Raw genomic sequence first — 20,571 nt, forward strand, 5'->3', positions numbered from 1 at the left:
AAATTCTCTATATCAACAAACCAAGGAACATTCAATGGCATTTTAACTTAGCAGTTGCTATAACATAAATATTTTACAAATACCCAGAAACTGCGCATGCAATGTAATATTCATCCATTGCATTCATCCGTCTCTATGCAGGTGCCCTATCACACCCTCTAGACCCTGTGACCTGACCCCTGTCCTCACACACCTCAGAGTCGGTCATTGCAGCGCGACCTTTGGCTATAGTGTTCCTGTCAGATCCAGGCATCTGTTAAACTTATCACAGTGGCAGGCAATTCTTCTTCGTGGGTTCACAGGACGGCAGGTGATAAAATGCTTCCCATTCTCATATTTCGAGTCAAATAAAAAATCTGAAATGTTTTCTCTTGTTTTAAATATCAAGATGTTCAGCAAAACCAACTGCGAACAGAATAAGGTTTCAGCACATGTTGCCAAAGGCTTGTCATCCAAAATGATAAATGATCCAGAATAATGAGCTACCTTGAGGTTTTTAGACATTGTCTTTTCAGTGCAAAGACAAGCTGGCTGTCAAGTCAAGTCAAGTCAAAAAGCTTTTATTGTCATTTCAACTATATATAGCTTAGTAAGTAGTCCTAGCCACATAAAGTGCATCTGTGTAACCTGGTGCAAACAGTGCAGGACAAGGCAACAAGACAGACAAGACAGTACTGAACAAAAGACAATGCAGACGAAAAGTTACAAGACAATACAAAATATATACAAAAGACAATAACCAAAAACAGCGCCGACCAGTGTAAATACTGTATGTTCAGACAATATTGTGTGCAGTAATACTAGAATGAACACAGTTTCTTAGCAGCAGGTCCCTGAGATAATGTGCAAATTAGATTTGTGCAAAAACAGCAAACGACTGAAATATTGTAAAGTATGTGCAAAGCGACGGAAATGTTAGACAGTGTTTGCAAAGAGCAAAAAAGTAAAAAAAAAAAAAGTGTAAAAAAAAGTGTGCAAAAAGGCATGTAAACAGTTTGATGGATGTAAGCAGCATGTAAACAGGTTGATGGATGTTTATTGGAAGTGTGTGTATTTTGTGTTAGTCTGTGCAGTCCATATAGCTGAACCAAATTAAGGCTGCTTTCCAGGTTAGCATAACCACTGACTTTCACTGGTCTGATCCTGACCCAAAAGACAATCATGAACACTTTCCTGTTGTCAGCATCTTGGATTCACTGTACAATCTACTGTATGTTGCAATTTACAATCCAGTTTTTTTTTCCCCAAACCCCAAAATCGACCGTTTTGACCACACATTATTCTGAGCAGTAGAGCACTGACATCTGCCTAGATGGATGAGCTTCAGAGAGGCTCTCGTCTTACAGACAAAGTGGCTCATATGGGGATTCGAGGAGGTAACCGTTATAATCGGCGAAACAGAGAAACCCTCTCGAGAAGCCCATCAATCTTGATGCCACACACTGAGACAACCAGGGAGCTCTGCCTCAGCTGTCTTCTACCCGATCTCTCTCAGCAGCCAGTACTATATTTAATTGTGTTATCATCATGAGCAGACTCTGAGGCTTGGCGGGGAGTCAGAGGCAGATCATCCACAACTGTTTCTCTGGTTTCTTCCCACTCAGTGATGTGCAGCAGAGCGCTTCGGCAAAACCACGCTGGCTTTACACCGAGGAATCCAGTTCCAAACCACTCTCACCCTTCTCAAGTCACTCTGACACACAGGTGCTGTGGTTTACAGGCCGTGAATATCACACAAATACTCTTATTCTTCATTAGAGGAGCTCATATGTTTTTTGAATAGATTACAATCTTTATATGCCGTTGCCTTAACAGTCAAAAAATAATGACTTGCACGCGAACACGATAAACATCACCTGTTCTAATTAAACCGTTATTATGGCATATAAATGTACCACACAAGGCTAGGAATAGTTTCCATAGACAGAGTAAGCATGGTATTTTACAAAGGATATCACTGTTAACTAGTCAATGTTACATCAATGTCAGCTGGTTGGATAGATAAATGGATGGATGGATGTGTGGGTAGGTTGTTGGGAGGGGTCGTTGGTTCGTTTTGTCTATGTGCATGGATGAATGGGTGGTTGTGTAGATAAGTGGTTGGGTGGGTGGGTGTTTCGGATGGATAAATAGATGGATCAGTAGGAGGGTTTGTGGGTATTTATGTGGATGGATGGTTGCATGCATGGGTGGGTGGGTGCTTGGATAGATGGAGGGATAAATAGATGGGTTAGTGGGATGGATGGATGGATGGATGGATGGATGGAGGCATGGATGGATGCATGGGTGGAAAGGTCTATGGATAAATAAATGGGGTAGTGGGTGGGTTAATGGGAATGCAAATGGATGGAAAGGTCTATGGATAAATAAATGGGGTAGTGGGTGGGTTAATGGGAATGCAAATGGATGGATGGATGGATGGATGGATGGATGGATGGATGGATGGATGGATGGATGGATGGATTTATGGATGGATGGATGGATATTGATAGATAGATGGGTCACTAAGTAGGTTTGTGGGTATTTGTGTGGATGGATGGATGGATGGATGGATGGAAGGATAGATGGACATTTAGATGGGAAAGTAGGTGAATGAATAGGTGGACAGTTGGACTAATTGAAAAACGAGTGGGTGGGTGGATAGACAAATAAATTGTTTTATTAGGTGGGTATGATTGAATGGATGGCTGATTGGAGGAGAAAATACATGGGTGGATGGGATGACTTGGCTGGATAAACAGGTTCAAGCAGATGTGAATAAATTATTTGCTCAGAGCACAAACTCTCTTTGGCACTCTGTAAAGAAGAGGAACAATGATATTTGAACCATCAACATCAATCCAATGTAGAATCAAAAGCAGTGCTGCCTGTTAATTCGTAAACCCCCATCTCTTACAGTAGCATTTCGGATCTAGTCTAGGGCTGTTAGAGCTGGTGTTTTTAAAGGGTGTGGTTTTAAAGAATCTTCTTTGGGAGAGGTTATATTTGTTTAGTTTTAGATGCAGCTTAGTTATAACTTCGTCCAAAGTCTCTGAATTCTCTGATGATATTCTCTGGTATAATTTGCGTATATTTTACGTTGTTTTGTGTATATTTTACGTTTGTACAGTATGGCACAAATTTTAAATACACTCAAGCCCTACTTACTTTAGGCAATTTTACACTTAAGACAGGCAATTACATACAGACTCTTCAAAAAAGTGAACTGCTTCAAAAAAGACACTTTAATAACTTCTGTATTTTTTTTTTAACCCAATGACTACATCTGGCTCTGAAAACCCTTGTTGTTTCATGTTGGTTTTAAAAACTTTTTCACATGAGCGTTGATTTTACTTCAGCATGGTCATGGTGTTTGGTTCAGCATACTGCATCAATCACAGTCAACATACACGTACACATACGCAAATATGCACACATATACCTAGACCTACACATACACAAAAACGTACACTAACATAAACACGTACATATACACAAACATATACAAGTACACGCATAAACATGAGTATGAAAAGTAGCAGCTGTTCTGTGTGATCAGCTGCTGCTATTGTATGTTTACATATGTTTACAATAATCCCTTTATTGTTCTCATTGTGGGGCAGTGGTGACTTGAGAGGTTAAGGCTCTGGGTTGTTGATCAGAAGGTCAGGGTTCAAGCCCCAGCACTGCCAAGCTGCCACTGTTGGGCAATCGAGCAAGGCCCTTAACCCTCACCGTTCTTCGGGTGCTGTATCAAAGCTGCTCCTGTGCTCTGAACCCAACCTTCTCAGTCGGGATATGCAATGAAAAGAATTCCGCTGTGCTTTTATGTATATGTGGTGAAAATATCAGCTTTTTTGCCCCAATTCCATACTTATTCTGCTTATCTGCTTATTTGCAAAATAGTCATTCACAGACTAAACAGTGGTCAGCGCTGTTATATTTCCTGTAGCCTATTGTATTGTCTGTCCACATTGTCTTGTTCTGTTTGCAATAAGATGCTCTCTATGCACTTTATGTGGCTAGAAAAACTTACTTTTCAGTCCTTGGCTCTGACTTGTATTATGTAGCACCAGGGTCCTGGAGAAACTTTGTTTAATTTAATTATGTACTTTGCCAACTATGTATGGTTCTTGACTTGACTTGACTTGACTTGATGAATGATGATGGATTTCAATAACAATAAGTACAATTCAATGACATAAATGAAAAGTGGCTTGTGATATAAATACCAGTAGTACGTATCAGTTGTGCAATAAAGTGCACAATTGCTTATTATCCTGATTATAAGCATAGAAAGTGTCTGTGGGAATCTAAGGAGGGAGAGTACAGAAGCGCAATACGTTACAGGATACAGATATCAGACACGACGTAGAGCGTGGCAGAGCATTTCAGAGACAAAGCTTAAGTAAATTTCTCAGCATAAGAGAGTTAGAAAAATATATAACTCATCAGAAGTATCGAAATTGTTGGCATGTCTGTGGCACCGAGTGATAATTGACAAGATAGGAACCTAAAACTGCACTCTTAATCCTTCATACCACTGCACTTCCATTACGGACATTTTCAGTCAGAATAAACAACGGAATTATTTTACCACCGCAAGTCTGATGTAAAATTTGTCAGGGCGTTGTTAGCTTTGTTTGATTTTTTTTTCTATTAAGACAATAATCAACAAAAGAGTGGTGTGTTTTGTCCAAGCAAAATGACTGTCAAGCAAGATTACTGTAACAAGCCATTATTTTTTCAAAAACAGCAAAGTCTGAAGTGTTTTATTGATCTTACATGAAAATCTATGCAGACATAAACATCTACTAATGTATATTTATTGTATTAAAGAGCAACACATCATAATTTTTTTATATACTTTTGGTTACAACCAGTGTTCCTGTTATTTTCAAAAGTGAAAGATTTTTATCCTCTTCCTACCAGAGGTGGGAGCAAGTTTTCAAGTGTTTCACGAGTCAATGTATTCACGTCCCAAGTCAAGACAAGCCAGTCCCAAGTCAAGTCCCAAATCTTAACTTTATGTTTTGCATCCTAAACAATTCATAATGTTCTCTACCAAATTTAAAGCAGAGTAAAATTGTTGATTATAACTTTATAACTGAATGGATATATAGATAGATTTTGTCCTGGGATAATAAATGGCAAACATAAATCATTAAAGTTGCTGCATTTACAACTGATGCATCTGCTTTGTTACTGCCATTTATTATCCCAGGACAAAATTTATCTATATATCCATTCAGTTATAAAGTTATGAACAACAATTTTACTCTGCTTTAAATTTGGTAAAGAGAACATTATGAATTGGTTGAAGGGTGAATCTTCAGAAACATGATTACTGTGAAATGTCCCTGTCTTCTGGATATAAGCAGTCTTTACACTTTGGCTTGCAAGCTGATAAGTTGTCCTTGGATTTGAAGATTGATGCTGAAAATAAATAGGTTGGTTTTGAGACTGTATCCAGACTTTTCAAACAAAGGGCTCCAGACATAGTGAAGTCATTGATGTCAAAGTCACAAGTCAACAGATTGCAACTGAAGCCCTGGTTAATAACAGATCTCTGTTCTACGGTCTTGTCCTTCTCTCTCTCTCTCTCTCTCTCTCTCTCTCTCTCTCTCCCTTTCTATCTCTCTCTCTCTTGTGTCACGTTATTTTTCAACACCAAAGACACCATCATCCTGTTATCCTGGCTAGTTTTTGAGGCAACATCAAAAGAAATGGATCCTGGAAAACAAACATATTTCCTTTTTGCCAGACTAAGCATGATTTATCCCAACCAAAGCAGTCACATGGTGCCAGCTACGTACAATAAAACTTCAGAAAGGAAAATTTGGAAAATTCTGATAGCTGCGTTTCTTTTCTTCCCATTCTGCATGGGCTCTTCTCCTAACAGGTAATTTCTCTCGTTCTACTGATTTTTGATCTACTTATGAAATCTAAGTTCTACAATTTCATTGGGTGACTGTTATGATGATGAAAACAAAGCTATAGTGTTCAACCCTTTCGTTTTGTATTTTTCTTTGATCTTTGACATTAATAAGGAAACCAAGGACATTGAGTATTAGAGTCTGATATCACTAAAGTACAACATGTAGTGAGGAGACGTGAGTAAATGTATCAGTGATTATTTTCACTGCCAAAAAATGGAATTTATTAATGTTTTGTCATGTTCGCGTTCATCACTGAATGTCTTGGTCATGTCTCTCTCCCCAGTGGTGGATAATATGAAGCTCGTATGAAAGTAGACACTCAGGACTTTAAGAATTTGTAATCTTTCATACGTGTTTATGTTGTATATCTAGCCTATTAGGAACAATATTTTCAAAGAAACGGTCCAAAAAACAAGCATTGTTAGTTGTTTATTTCACACAGTAACTTCTATCAGATAAGATAAGATAAGATAAGATAAGATAAGATAAGATAAGATAAGATAAGATAAGATAATACTTTACTAATCCCGAAGATGATTCTTTCAATAGAGACTGTTTCAGATTACAAATGAAACAAATATAAATGAAATATTAATGAAATATTCCATATATACACAAAATGTATACAAATGTTTAAAAAAAAGGTGCTAAAGAACTAAGAACATACTGCACATTCTATGATATTGCACATGATATGATACATTAACATACATATTGTAATTATTGAGAATGCCCCAAGTGTCTAAAGCATCTAAAGCATCTTTTAAGCATCTAAAGTTTAAAGGTGTTTATCTTCAACCACTAAAAGTCAGTGTAAGGTTATGAACAGAGGGGAAAACACACATCCTGACTCATTTTAGATCAGACTTGTGTGCAGAAAATCATTCATTTGCTTATACTGATTGAAAATGTCTCATCTTTTATTCTGCCAGTGTTAATTGAGTTTAGTGGAATAATGAAATTATGATGAGGCTCATGTTTAAACAGTGTGTGTGACTTTTCATTAATCACAGTGAAAACATTCTTGCTATTTTGCTAAACATTCTTTGTTTTTGTTTTTTTTTACAATTTGCTAGTAATCAGTAGCTAGGTATATTACACTAAGATAGTTTAAGTAGATGAAATAAAATCATTAAATGTCACTTTTCGCATCCGGGTGTTTAAAAATATGCAGTTCGAGTTAGGACTGGATCACAATAACAGTTATTTGTACCCACACAGAGCAGAGACAGAGGTGTTCAAGCAGCAAAGGAAGTTGGGGTTCTGCAACTTCGGAAGAGTTCAGTCCTGTTGCTATGGCTGGAGAAACGTGAACAGTGAATGTCAGCGTAAGTGACGTTGTGAGAAAGTGTATGCTGCGTCAGAGTTTCTAGATTAAAAAAAAAAAAAAAGACAAAACACAACATTGCAACTTAGCTAAAAACACCAGTATTGCAAACTTATAAAGATGTTGTAAGATAAAGAGTAGTTTAAATTTTTTGAATTTTTTTTTTTCAATTGAATTTTTATTTTCATTAAATTTCTTGTCATTTTTTTTCAGCTGTGTGTATAAAGCCGTGTATAAACGGCGTCTGCGTCGGTCCTGACAGATGTTCCTGCACAAAAGGCTACACGGGGGAACAGTGTGATGAGGGTAAAGTCCGCTTACAGTCTAGGTGTCCACTTAGGAACATTTCTAGAGAGAGGCTCCATGTCACACCGTTCTAAAAATCAGAACTTTCAACTACAAAAGTTTTAAGGTGCTAGATATTAGACTTTATTGAAAATGCAACAAAGTTGAGATCGAATCATTTTCAACAAACATCTGCAAATCATCCACATCGATGTAATCAACCGCTACTGTTAATTCATCATTCTCTTGTTTGTCATTCTGGCAAAAGGGCCACTAAACTTTGTTTGTTTAGTTTTTAAGCTCATTCTTGCTAATTATCACTAAAGTTTGTATCAAACACACTATGTTTAAATGCTGATTTCTGTCTCAGTCCTAAGAAAAAAGCCTGAGAAGAATTGATAGAAATTAAGATTCGCTGCAAGGACACGCTTTGTCCATGACAATTAAAAACAATGATTTTTAAACCTATTATGTTAAATATCAGGTTAGATATTCTTATACAAAAAGGATAAATATTCTATAATACCGCTGACACTGACACAGGCCTGAAAAGATGTAGAATAGATTATTTTTTATATAATATATTTTATATATTACAGATATCTGTTCAACTGTCTGATCTGCTGATCTCTCTTTTGAAGTAGAAAAAGTGAAAAATCACTAGCATCACCAATTGGTCAGAAGGTATAAATTAATTCTCTGCAATTAACAGCAGCTCTGACAGTCATTCTGGCTACAAGGCAAATCACAAGTGTATATTTCCACTAACAAGACAAGTTATATTTTTGATATATTTACTCCAGTAACATTGAGGAAAAAAGAAACGGTGGATAAAGTCTTTCACAATGTTGAAAGTAATTAAAAATTGATAAAAAAAAGATGACATTTTGTTTTATAATAATAAAATGTGCAATCATGGGTGAATTTCTGTGCTGAAAGAGCTTTTTTTTTTAAATGCTGTTAGAAGAAAATAATCAAGTCTGATTTCCACTTTCTCCATTTTGCATCTTTCAAAAATAAAATTTTATTATTTTGTCAAAGAGCTCAACATCTCGGCACCATACATAAAGAATATGAATATTTAAATACTACACAGTGTTGTAATTTCTTCAGAGTAATTCAAGTATGTTCAAAAACATAGAGTATCTTAACTCTCCTTTCTGATATTCTGATGGATAGACATAAACGAGTGTGGCCGACCCAGCAGGCCTTGCTCTCACAGCTGTATGAACACACCGGGCAGTTTTCGTTGTTACTGTGATCCTGGATACACGCTGGATGCTGATGGCAAATCCTGCAACCGTAAGTCAATGTGAAGTTTATAGACCACCAGCAACTTTTAGTAGGCATTATAATCTTTTACAGCATGGAGTCTCAGTCATTCTCTGTGAGCTGTGAGTGTTTCAATGCTATAATTTATTACCATACGAGTAATACGAGTGTGTACAGAGAAACATATTTCTGTAACATGCGCTTTAGTAACTGAACTTCTTTAACATTACTTTTTACAGAAGTCCGTTTCATTTTCTTTTTAATAGACAGAAAGCAGTGTTACAGAAACCTGGATGGAGATTTAATATCCTTAAACTGTATAAAAAAAAATAAAAAAAAACATGCTAAACATAAGATAGTGGCATATAAACAAACAAACAAACAAACAAACAAACAAATAAATAAAAAAAATAGATAAATCTCCCTGAAATGACAAGGCTTCCACTTCCCATAAGTATTTTTATTAGTATTTTATTTATTTATTATTTTATTACTTTCTGTATACAATTTATTCACACCTTATGTTCCTGCCATTTCCTTTTTTTCCCTCCTAATTGTTCTTACCCTGTTTACTTCATTCAGATGTTAACGTCTGTAGACACATCTTAATGGCATTAGATAGTGGCTCAAAAATATAATCAGGCAACATGAATATTCTCTTCATAACTCCTGATATCAAAAACTGAATGTAATACACTCAGAAGTTTAGACTTAAAATTAAATTAAATTACAAACTTTAAAAATTTTCTTTTGGTGGCTCATCTTTCCAGGGCTGGAAGTTAAATTCCCCTGCCTGTTGGGACTGTTGACTGTTCTCCCTGTGCTTCAGTGGATTTCTCTCAGTACCCCAGTTTCCACCTACAGTCCAAAGACATGTTAATTACATTGCCTGTAGTGTGTCTTTGTATGTGCGTGTACTTATTTCCTGTGATTTCCCCCGTCTTGTACCTCGAGTCCCCTTCAGGTTCCTTGACACCATCTGTAGGATGGAGGTCTACAAAAGTCATAAGGACTGCATCTTTTTAATTACATTTTTTTTTTCTTTTTTTTTTAGGTGTAGAGAAACCCGATTGCACTCAACTTCATTGTCAGTTGGGTTGCCAGATTGGTAGTAATGGCACACCGATCTGCACCTGCCCACCTGGACTCCAACTGGGACTAGATAAGAGAAGATGTAAAGGTGAATTCAAACTCAACTACATCTCTGTAATATGCTGTGATAACATAATGGATTTCAAGCAGTCAAGCACAGTTTAATGGATAATTATGTATAAGAGCAGCTCTGAAACTAGACTAATCACTTTCCTCTATGGGAAAGACTTCAGGAGAGATTTTTATCTTCATCATATTAATCTCAAGACAGAGGAAAAAACTAAATACACTAATTGGCACAACATGTAACTAAACACTGTCATGTTGTTCTTTAAATACAAAGCAGTGCAATCGTTGGTAAATTACGGTCATATCTAATCAAGTCAAGAGTCAAGAAGCTTTTATTGTCATTTCAACCATATATAGCTGAAGCAGTACACAGTGAAATGAGACAACGTTTCTCCAAGACCATGGTGCTACATAAAACAAAGGCAGGGCTAAGGACTAAGTAAGTGAAAGTGAAAGTGAAAAAAGTGACGTGACATACAGCTAAGTACGGTGACCCATACTCAGAATTCATTCTCTGCATTTAAAGTGCACACACAGCAGTGAACACACACACACACAGTGAACACACACACACATCTCCATCCAAAGTGCACACACAGCAGTGAACACACACACACAGTGAACACACACCCGGAGCAGTGGGCAGCCATTTATGCTGTGGTGCCCGGGGAACAGTCGGGGGGTTCGGTGCCTTGCTCAATTGCACCTCAGTCATGGCTGGCCTGAGACTCGAACACACAACCTTAGGATTACAAGTCAGACTCTCTAACCATTAGGCCACAACTTGCCCAGGTTTTCGCTTATCCCAGGTTATGGGGTCTGAGCGCAGGGTCAAGCCATAGGGACGGTGCCCCTGGAGCAGGTGAGTTTAAGGACCTTGCCCAAGGACCCAACGTTGATGCTCAGCAGCTTGTGGACTCGAACCCCGACCTTCTGATCAAGATCCCAGTGCCTTAACCGCTGAATCATCACGTCCTCACTTTAGTCCTAGTCACATAAAGTGCATCTGTGCAACCTGGTGCAAACAGTGCAAGACAGAAGACAAACAATAAAAGACCTTACACAAAAAAAAGTACAAAAGCAGAGCCGACCAATACTGTACATACTGTACGTTCTATGGTACATGTGCAGAAATACTGGATACTGGGTGGTGCTGTACACATGGATGTATATTGGAAAAGTGTGTATTTGGTGTAGGTCATTGCAGTCCATACAGTTGAGTGTGTGTGTGTGTGTGTGTGTGTGTATGTGTGTGTGTGTGTGTGTGTGTGTGTGTGTGTGTGTGTGTGTGTGTGTGTGTGTGTGTGTGTGTGTGTGTGCGCGCTAGGTACAGTTCAGTTAGTTATGATGGCTTGAGGAGTTATTGATGACTTGTGGAAAGAAACTGTTACACAGTCTTGTTATGAGGGCCCGAATGCTTCGGTACCTTTTCCATATGGCAGTGTGTGAGCGGTGTGTGGAGTCATCTACCTTTTGTCCTCACTTTCCGCTGCAGGGTCCTGCGATCCGAGATGTTCCCAAATCAGACAGTGATGCATCTGCTCAGGATGCTCTCAATGGCCCCTCTGTAAAATGTAGTCAGGGGGGAAGGAGATGGGATTTCCTCAGCCTTCATAAGAAGTAGAGATGCTGCTAGACTTTCTTGGTGATGGAGCTGGTGTTGAGTTACCAGGTGAAGTTCTCTGCTAGATGAACACCAAGAAGTTCGGTGATCTTGTCGATGACTGAGAGTGGTCGCTCTGTGCTCTCCTGAAGTCACTACAGTACCTTCCACTTTAATGGGAACACCTGTAAACTTGCTCTGTTATTAATCTCTCTAATTCCGTGTGTGGAAACGCCTTTTTGTTGGGAGAGATCAGAGGAAAATAATCCGAACCGACAGGAAGAATTATAGAAACGCACTCTTTAGAACCGTGTTAACATAAAATCACAGCACACGCAAAATATCGACTGTATATACAGATACAATAGATGGATGTGTGGATAAGTATAGAATGTAGTAATTAGTATATAACATTATCTTTATTATATAACATGATTTTGTTCATTTAAACATCATACAGTAGATAAGACAAAACTGTGGAAATATATGTACACTCTCCAATTCCTCTTTATTTATTTATTTATTTATTTATTTATTTATTTATTTATTTATTTATTTATACTATTTATTTATACTATTTATTTATTTATTTATTTATCATCTTACATCTTAATCAGAGGATTCTGAACACTCAGTGTGAGGTGAAAAATACACTATGGATGACATTACATCACAGCATTCCTAAACTTATTTACATTATTTGGCAGGTGATCTTATCCAGAGTGACTTACATTTATCCAACTAAACAATTGACGGTTTAGGACCTTGCTCAAGGGCCCATCAGTGGCAGCTTGGTGAACCTCAGAGTGGAACTTACAACCTTTCGATCAGTAGGCCAACATATAAACCACTGAACTTCCACTTTCACAGAAGTAGTAGATCATTCATGCTTTCATAATTTAACGTATATACAAAAATGAATTTGGGGAAGTGGGAAGAAAACCAGGAATCAAGAGGAAACCCACATGGAGATGGGAAGAACACAAACTTCACACACACAGTGACTCGAGCTTATAGGATATATGAGTTGTTTGGTTTCTAGGCAGGATACATAATTACATAATTACATAACATGTTGAATTGCTGCAGCTAGATTACATTAGAAGTTACGTTAGAAGTTCTGCAGCTACAAGATCTTTTACACTGATCCGCAATCTGAGGTAAACTGTTGGATGATGATAAAAGCTCTTGCTCCAAAGTTCTCAGAGAACCCTGTAGAGGAAAGGTTCCCATGCAATAAAATAGCCTAGTGTTTATAATCTAGTCTGTTATTACCCACACAGCCAAGGAGATGATCTTCAGTCCTGGTCATGCTCGACTAGACGGGTTTAACGTCAATTTCCCAAAGCAATGCCAGGAGCGATTGGGAAATATTTCCGAATTTTAATCAGTCAGTGTTAAACATATCGCCGTCAGTAAGGTTTTTGTTCGTGTGTTTTTATTGGACTTCTCGAAACAGAAATGTCCGAATTCTGGAAGAATGTCTAAATATGGAAGGTCTTGATGTTTGTCTGAGGTGGAAAAAAACAGAAGACGCAATATGGGGTGATGGAAACAGATGGAATCACACTTACTACGTCATTGTTTATTTTTGAATAAACAACGATGTAGCTAGTGTGTGTTCCAGTCTGTCCATACACACACAGACACACACACATGTTTGGCTGGTGCTGTTTTGATGACATCATCATGTTGGTCCTCTTTAGAATATTCACCAGACAGTAGCTGAAAGAAATGGAGAACGTCATGTTTTCTTACGTTTTTTATTTATTTATTTATTTATTTATTTATTTATTTTGGAAAATCTGCTTATAGTTGGCAGTACTGTTATATTAAAATGATAACAACACACCATACAGAAAGTCACAGGAAATCCCCCTGTGTTTTTGTTCATGAGCCAACCATTTTATATGTAGTGTACATATTTTTATTTTCTATATTATTCCTTTTTTTACATGATTATTTGCATTTTTGTTCTATATGATTCAGTTTTATAATATGCATTGTTTTACAGTGTTCAATTATTTTCTCGTGTGTTTTTTTTCCCCACACTAGTCATTTATTTTCGCATAATTCACGTAAACGTACCTGTAATTTTTCACTGAATTTATTTTCAAAATTCATAAAATTTTTTGTGTATTTTTTTACACTTCATTTATTTTAACATGATTTTTCTTACAAGATTCATTATTCAATTTTTTGTTTTTTACACAATTTGCTCATTTTCACATGTGTTGTTTTTGAGGGGTTTTCTACACAATTTATCACATGATTCATTTATTTCACAATTTAATTATTTGATCGTTTATTTATCCGATATTTTTTTTGTCACAGATTTTCATATTATTTATTCACTTTGGTTTATGATTTATTTTTAAAATAACCACATGGTTATTTTACAATGTGATTTGATATTAACATGATTCATTTATTTCTTGGTGTAGGTCATGCGTTTTTATTTTCACATGCTATTTTTCTCACACAAATAATTCTTTTTCATTGAAATAGTTCATATATATATATATATATATATATATATATATATATATATATATATATATATATATATATATATATATATATATATATGAGACAGTTCACAGCAATCCTGCATACATACAGCAGCAGAACATATTTGTAATGTTGTTGTAGCTTTAATAATTTAATAATAAAAAATTCTGTATGTACAGTTTGAGAAGTTGTTTTAGACCTAAGCATTATGCTTTCCTAGGAAATTACAAATTGTTTTAAATTTCCATAGTTTATACTGTGATATATTCACAAATTAGTATAAATAGTAGCAAGCATTTTTTAGTTATTCACGCTAGTATTTGACTTACCGTGGGACTGTAATCTATTTGTGGATGGGAGAGAGAGAGAGAGAGAGAGAGAGAGAGAGAGAGAGAGAGAGAGAGAGAGAGAGAGAGAGAGACGTAGAAAGAGAAGGTGTTCCTTCAATCCTTTGTTCTTGCTCTTAACAGCGGTGTAAATTTCAAAGCTGTGTGATGTGGGGACTGTCAAAGCGGTCATTTACTCCAATTCTGGTTGCGTTTGATCGCAACAGGATGGTTGTTTGTGTTTAGGACTTTTTTTGAGCAGGAGTCCAGGTGCACTAAACATGTGTATGAATGTGTGTGGTTTTGATGTTTTGTGAATAAGCTTCTAACGCTGTGAAGTACTGGGTGACGGGTGACAAATTAAAGGAGGAAAAACAACATACAAGGTATTAGTAAGATCAAGTCATAACAAGTCAACAGAACAGTTTCAGTGTTTCTTGGCATTAATTTTACAAGTCTCAGGAACTGTACTGGAGTGATGAACAAGTTTCTTCTGTATGATATTCCTTCAGTTTGTGTTGTGACGATGGTGGGGAATGCTGTCTATCACGTGACTGTAGAATATGTGATCATTTATTTTGACTGGATTGTAACCAGGCACACAGACACTCACACAATCACACACTACGGACAATTTTCCAGAGATGCCAATCAACCTACCATGCATGTCTTTGGACCGGGGGAGGAAACCAGAGTACCCGGAGGAAACCCCCGAGGCACGGGGAGAACATGCAAACTACACACACACAACACGGAGGCAGGAATCGAACCGCGACCCTGGAGGTGTGAGGCGAACGTGCTAACCACTAAGCCACTAAGACACCATGCCCCCCGATTTCAATTCAATTCAATTTAAATCAGAGCACTTAAAACTATATACATTTCTTTATCCCTAATGAGTAAGCCAGGCATAACAGTGGTAAGAAAATAAACTCCCTGAGAAAACGTCCTCATCCTAATGACACAGGATTGTAATTGTGATTGTAAATAATTTCTGAAGCTCATTGGTAAAAGTGTCAGGCTACTGATCGGTAGGTTGTGAGTTTGCATCCCAGGGCCACCAAGATGACACTGCTGGGCCCCTGAGCAAGGCCCTTGACCATCAATTGCTCAACTGTATAAATGAGATATATGTAAGCCTAATAAAGTAGTTATTTGTGTGGCTGCAGCAAAAGGTGTCCATATCATCATATCATTTTTTTTTAAATAACTTAATTATATTAATTTGGCCTTCTAGAAAAATGTAAAACGGTTGTGGTGGCTCAGTGGGTAAGGTTCCTGATCAGAATGTCAGGGGTTCAACCCCAGCACTTCCAAGCTGCCAATGTTGGGTACTTGTGCAAGGCCTTTAACAATCTCTGCTCCATCAGGGCCAAATCTATACTCTGACTTCAATTTCTGGGACATGCTAAGAAGAAAATTTCACTGTGCTGCAACGTATATGTGCCAAATCAAGGCTTTTTTTCATTTAACTTATTAAAATATACCAGTATAGTTCAATATAATTTAACATGAAAAATCATAAACCGTTATAGCTATTAAACTATGTAAAAGGATTGTTTTCTGTTTATGTTGCAGATGTAGATGAGTGTAAAGGAGCTTTCTCTGTGTGCTCAGAGCAGCAGACCTGTAGGAACACTTTCGGAAGTTACGCATGCGAATGCAGGTCCGGATACATTTTGGGAATATTATGGAATTCCATCACATGCAGAGGTAATTTTATAAATCCACATTCTTTCAAGAAAATTTCAAGAAAGAGTCAATGGAAATGTAGATAACAGACAGTCCAGCTTTCTCTGCAGTTTTATTTGTAATTAAAGAATGGGGTTTAGTAGATCTACGGTTCAGAGGATATATTACAGCTCTACAGTTTCAGTAATGACGATGGACAGAGCAGATAGAGCAGCAACACCAATCTGTTCTCACACTCTTCCTTTTTCTTTTTTTTCCCCACCCCTCCACAGAATTATTACTCACTATCCTCTCTATAAGGAGACAAAACCTAAATAAAAGTCCTTAATGAAAAATGCAAAAAATAAAATACAATGAATTACAAAACAAAATCAGCTTCACAGCAGAGGGAAGAGACACTAAATACTGGGTGAATACTAAAAAAAAACACATACATATAGTTAAATGGAAATAATATATGAGTAATGGAGTATATTATGAGTAAGTGTGTAAAATAAATTTTACCTGAACAACTGTTAATTTGTTAGTGAAACAATGGCCACTAATTGATCTTTACTGTCTTTTTTATTATTGGCATAAACGACTTTAGCCAAATAGTTTTTGTATTTCACAGAAGTATTTGTAGTCTTTGTAGGGATTTCTTTCAATAGCAGACATGTCGCCCTCTAGAGGTAACAGAGTGAAAAATATCTTTATGAGACGTTTTTATAGGAAAACAATCAACAATGAGGTGGTGTGGAGCATCCGATGTGATTCATTCCTCTGCATCAATTTTGTCAAATATTGATTATATTTATAGATTAAATACTGAAGCCACACCATTCTGTTTAATCTTCGAATACTTACATTATAACCGCTAATATGATCATTCCCTCACCAGCATAAGAAAGTGCTCACGCTGGAGACTCCTTTCATATATGCTTTCATATAAGTAAATGTCTTCTCACAGAAAACCACACAATCAGTATTCTTTTTATCGTCCTTGTGTACGCAGAAATAGAAACAACAACATATTAGAATTTAAAATGAACCTGCGATTTTCAATCAGAATAAATAATGGAGCAGCGTTGTGGAATAAAGTAGATCTCATTTGCATCATGCTACTAGGGAATTATTTAAACCAGTTTAAACCAGTACTCAGGCATTTCAGTATACCGTCAGAAATCATTTTATTCAGTATTAAAAAAATGAATGATTTTCTGTCTGTGATTCTGATCTAAAATTGAGTCAGGACTTTATAGTGGTTGAAAAAACATTCACATTTTAGATGATTATGAACAAACACTTGGGGAATGTCAGAGAGCAGGAATGGGTTTGATATCAAATTTACTTTCAAGATACAAAGTTGAAAAAACGAACCTTTTTTTTTTCTTTTTAACCTTTCTTTGAATATATTGCCCTTAATAGGCTAGATAAAAACAAATACTTATGAAACACTACACATTCTTAAAGCCCTGAGCATCTAATTTTATTTGAGAGATATGGGACATGACAAAGACATTCAATGCTGATCATGGACTCAAGCAAATTTCATTTTTTTTTGGTAAGGAAGTTTAGATAAGTATGGTGGAAATCAATGTAGACCAAACCTAGTTCCTCTTGAAGATGGTTTAGGACTAGAAATATCAGTAGCAGCTTTGTACTCAAGTTTCCATCAGTGAAAAGTTCATCATGTTAATCCTAGAATGAATTCACACAGTTATAGAAAGGAAATTATTATAATCACACTCAGATGATGATGGGTTCCTACAGTATGTGAGTCTGGTTCCTGTCAAGGATTCTTCTTCTTGTATTCATACAAAAGTCTCCTCATTAATGGCTTGCTCATTAGATAAAAGGATAAATGAGAAATCTCTATCCTGAGTTTATAGATTTCTGTAAAGGTGCTTTGGGACAATGCCTAATGTTAAAAGCGTGATAGAAATAAAATTGAATTCATCACCAAGCTCAGCTGATGAATTGCTGATATTTATTGAACTGCACTAATGCTTTCTACAGACTGGATGCAGGTGAAAACAAGAAAGCCTTCGTTCCGCTTTCGCTAATGTACAGTGCAACTAAATTAAAAGCACTTGTAGTTGGCACAGACATGTGTTTCTGGAGCAGGGTTTAACTCTCCTGTTCACTAGTCAGCAACAGATGTTTCGTTTCATTGGATCAGTGCGACTGTTTAGATTCGTTAGAAATACAGTTAAAAATGACATTTTAGAAAACGGAAAACTTACGGGAGTTGACGCGCTCCCAAACACACCAAGCCGTATTATTATTACTTGTTTCATTCCTGATATCCTGCAAGGGTAGAATGTAAAACTTTTTTTTTTGCTCTCACACAACTATGGATCTCTTACGCTGTGTTGATTTTTTTTTCCAAGTATTACATGTTCACTTCTCTTTCTGTCAGAAAGCTGTTTTTAATATAATATTAAAGCTTGTTTTTGAGTTTCTGAGGTTCTCAGCCACCTCATATCATCTGATCTCATCTCATTTCATGAGAGTGTTTCATAATAATACGTTCATCCATTCATTCATTTTCTACCGCTTTATCCGAACTACCTCGGGTCACGGGGAGCCTGTGCCTATCCCAGGTGTCATCGGGCATCAAGGCAGGATACACCCTGGACGGAATGCCAACCCATCGCAGGGCACACACACACATTCACTCACACATTCACACACTACGGACAATTTTCCAGAGATGCCAATCAACCTACCATGCATGTCTTTGGACTGGGGGAGGAAACCGGAGTACCCAGAGGAACCTCCATAATAATATGCTCTTCATTAATTTTAATGAATAACTAATAACATAATAATGTTTAATAGGATGTTACTATGTTATTGTTTCCCAAAAGACCTCAGTACAAGAAGCTTTATGAACATCCCATAATGCTGCAATTCTGTTGTATTGACAACTTGCGAACTTTGGCATCCGGCAGAGAAAGAATTCTAATTCTAAAAAAATTAGTGTTATGTAAAGGTGTTTAACAAGTTTCGATTTATAACGTAATCCGTTCCATCGATTTCATCCCAATCTTCATCAAAGAATTTGGTGAACGCTTTTGTCCAATTATCACATTTATACAATTGAGCAGTAAAGGGCCGTGCAAAAGGGCCCGGCAGTGGCGGCTTGCTTGTCCTGACATTTGAACTTACGATTATCTGAACATCTTAGCCTCTAAGCTAACACTTCCCACCTGAAATATACTGTATATCATATAAGATAATGTGATCAAATGATAGCGCCAGGTTTAAGAGCAACGATGAACAAGACCTGTAACCTAACTACTTCCTCTTCACCACTCTGTGTCATTCAGTTCAATTCGATTCATTTTATTTGTATAGCGCTTTTAACAGTTCACATTGTTTCAAAGTAGCTTTGCAAATGAATAAAAATAAATAAAAAATGTAAAGTTTAAAATTAAGTTATTATTTATCTCTAACATTTATTCCTAATGAGGGGGGCACGGTGGCTTAGCGGTTAGAACGTTCGCCTCACACCTCCAGGGTTGTGGGTTTGATTCCCACCTCCGCCTTGTGTGTGTGGAGTTTGCATGTTCTCCCCGTGCCTCGGGGGTTTCCTCCGGGTACTCCGGTTTCCTCCCCCGGTCCAAAGACATGCATGGTAGGTTGATTGGCATCTCTGGAAAAATTGTCTGTAGTGTGTGAGTGTGTGAGTGAATGAGTGTGTGTGTGCCCTGAGATGGGTTGGCACTCCGTCCAGGGTGTATCCTGCCTTGATGACCGATGACGCCTGAGATAGGCACAGGCTCCCCGTGACCCGAGGTAGTTCGGATAAGCGGTAGAAAATGAGTGAGTGAATGAGTGATTTATCCCTAATGAGCTAGACTCCCTGAGATTGTATGAGGAAGAAACCAGACTCAGAAGTGAACCTCATCCTCATTTGGGTGACACTGTACGGGAAATAATGTCAATATAAATAATGTCCTTTGTACAACAGTTTGTATTTGAGTGGAATTGTGTAACCAAGAGCTTCTGAGGAAATAACGGGTCAACAAATGTAGAACTTCTTTATTTATGTTAATATACTGTATGTCCAATTCAGAGCACATAAAACACCTGTAGAAATTTGTAGAAATGTGTGACATGTAGGTGATTTTTCTGATAGCACAACATATATTATTATTATTATTATTATTTTTATTGATTAATAAATCCTCCGTCTTATACAACGTCCTGCATAAAACTCTTCATGACCGCAGCCTCTCCCAGTCTCACCTCAATTCTCAACTACCTCATGTGTCCCTCACAGATGAAGATGAGTGTGTGACAGGTTGCCACCGCTGCAGTCGCCACGCATGGTGTGTAAACACATACGGCTCGTACACCTGCCGGTGCGAGACCGGCTACGCTGGAGACGGCTTCAGCTGCTTGAAAAGGAAAAGTGAAAGGTCACGGAACGGCATGTACTTCCAATATAAACTCTCAAAGAGAAGCAGGAAGACAGATACGGGCTGA

General features: G+C 37.2%; 1 protein-coding gene across 1 annotated transcript; it reads left to right on the top strand.

Moving 5' to 3' along the window:
* Positions 1-1,312: 1,312 nt before the first annotated feature.
* LOC113656450 (nephronectin) lies at positions 1,313-20,571 on the top strand. The gene is made up of 6 exons (XM_047812591.1): positions 1,313-1,376; positions 7,459-7,551; positions 8,710-8,832; positions 9,857-9,982; positions 15,982-16,116; positions 20,366-20,571. Exons 1-6 carry the CDS (start codon positions 1,313-1,315, stop codon positions 20,569-20,571), a joined length of 747 nt encoding a protein of 248 aa, XP_047668547.1.

This window comes from Tachysurus fulvidraco, chromosome 4 (genome assembly GCF_022655615.1).
Source record: "Tachysurus fulvidraco isolate hzauxx_2018 chromosome 4, HZAU_PFXX_2.0, whole genome shotgun sequence".
NCBI lineage: Eukaryota > Metazoa > Chordata > Actinopteri > Siluriformes > Bagridae > Tachysurus > Tachysurus fulvidraco.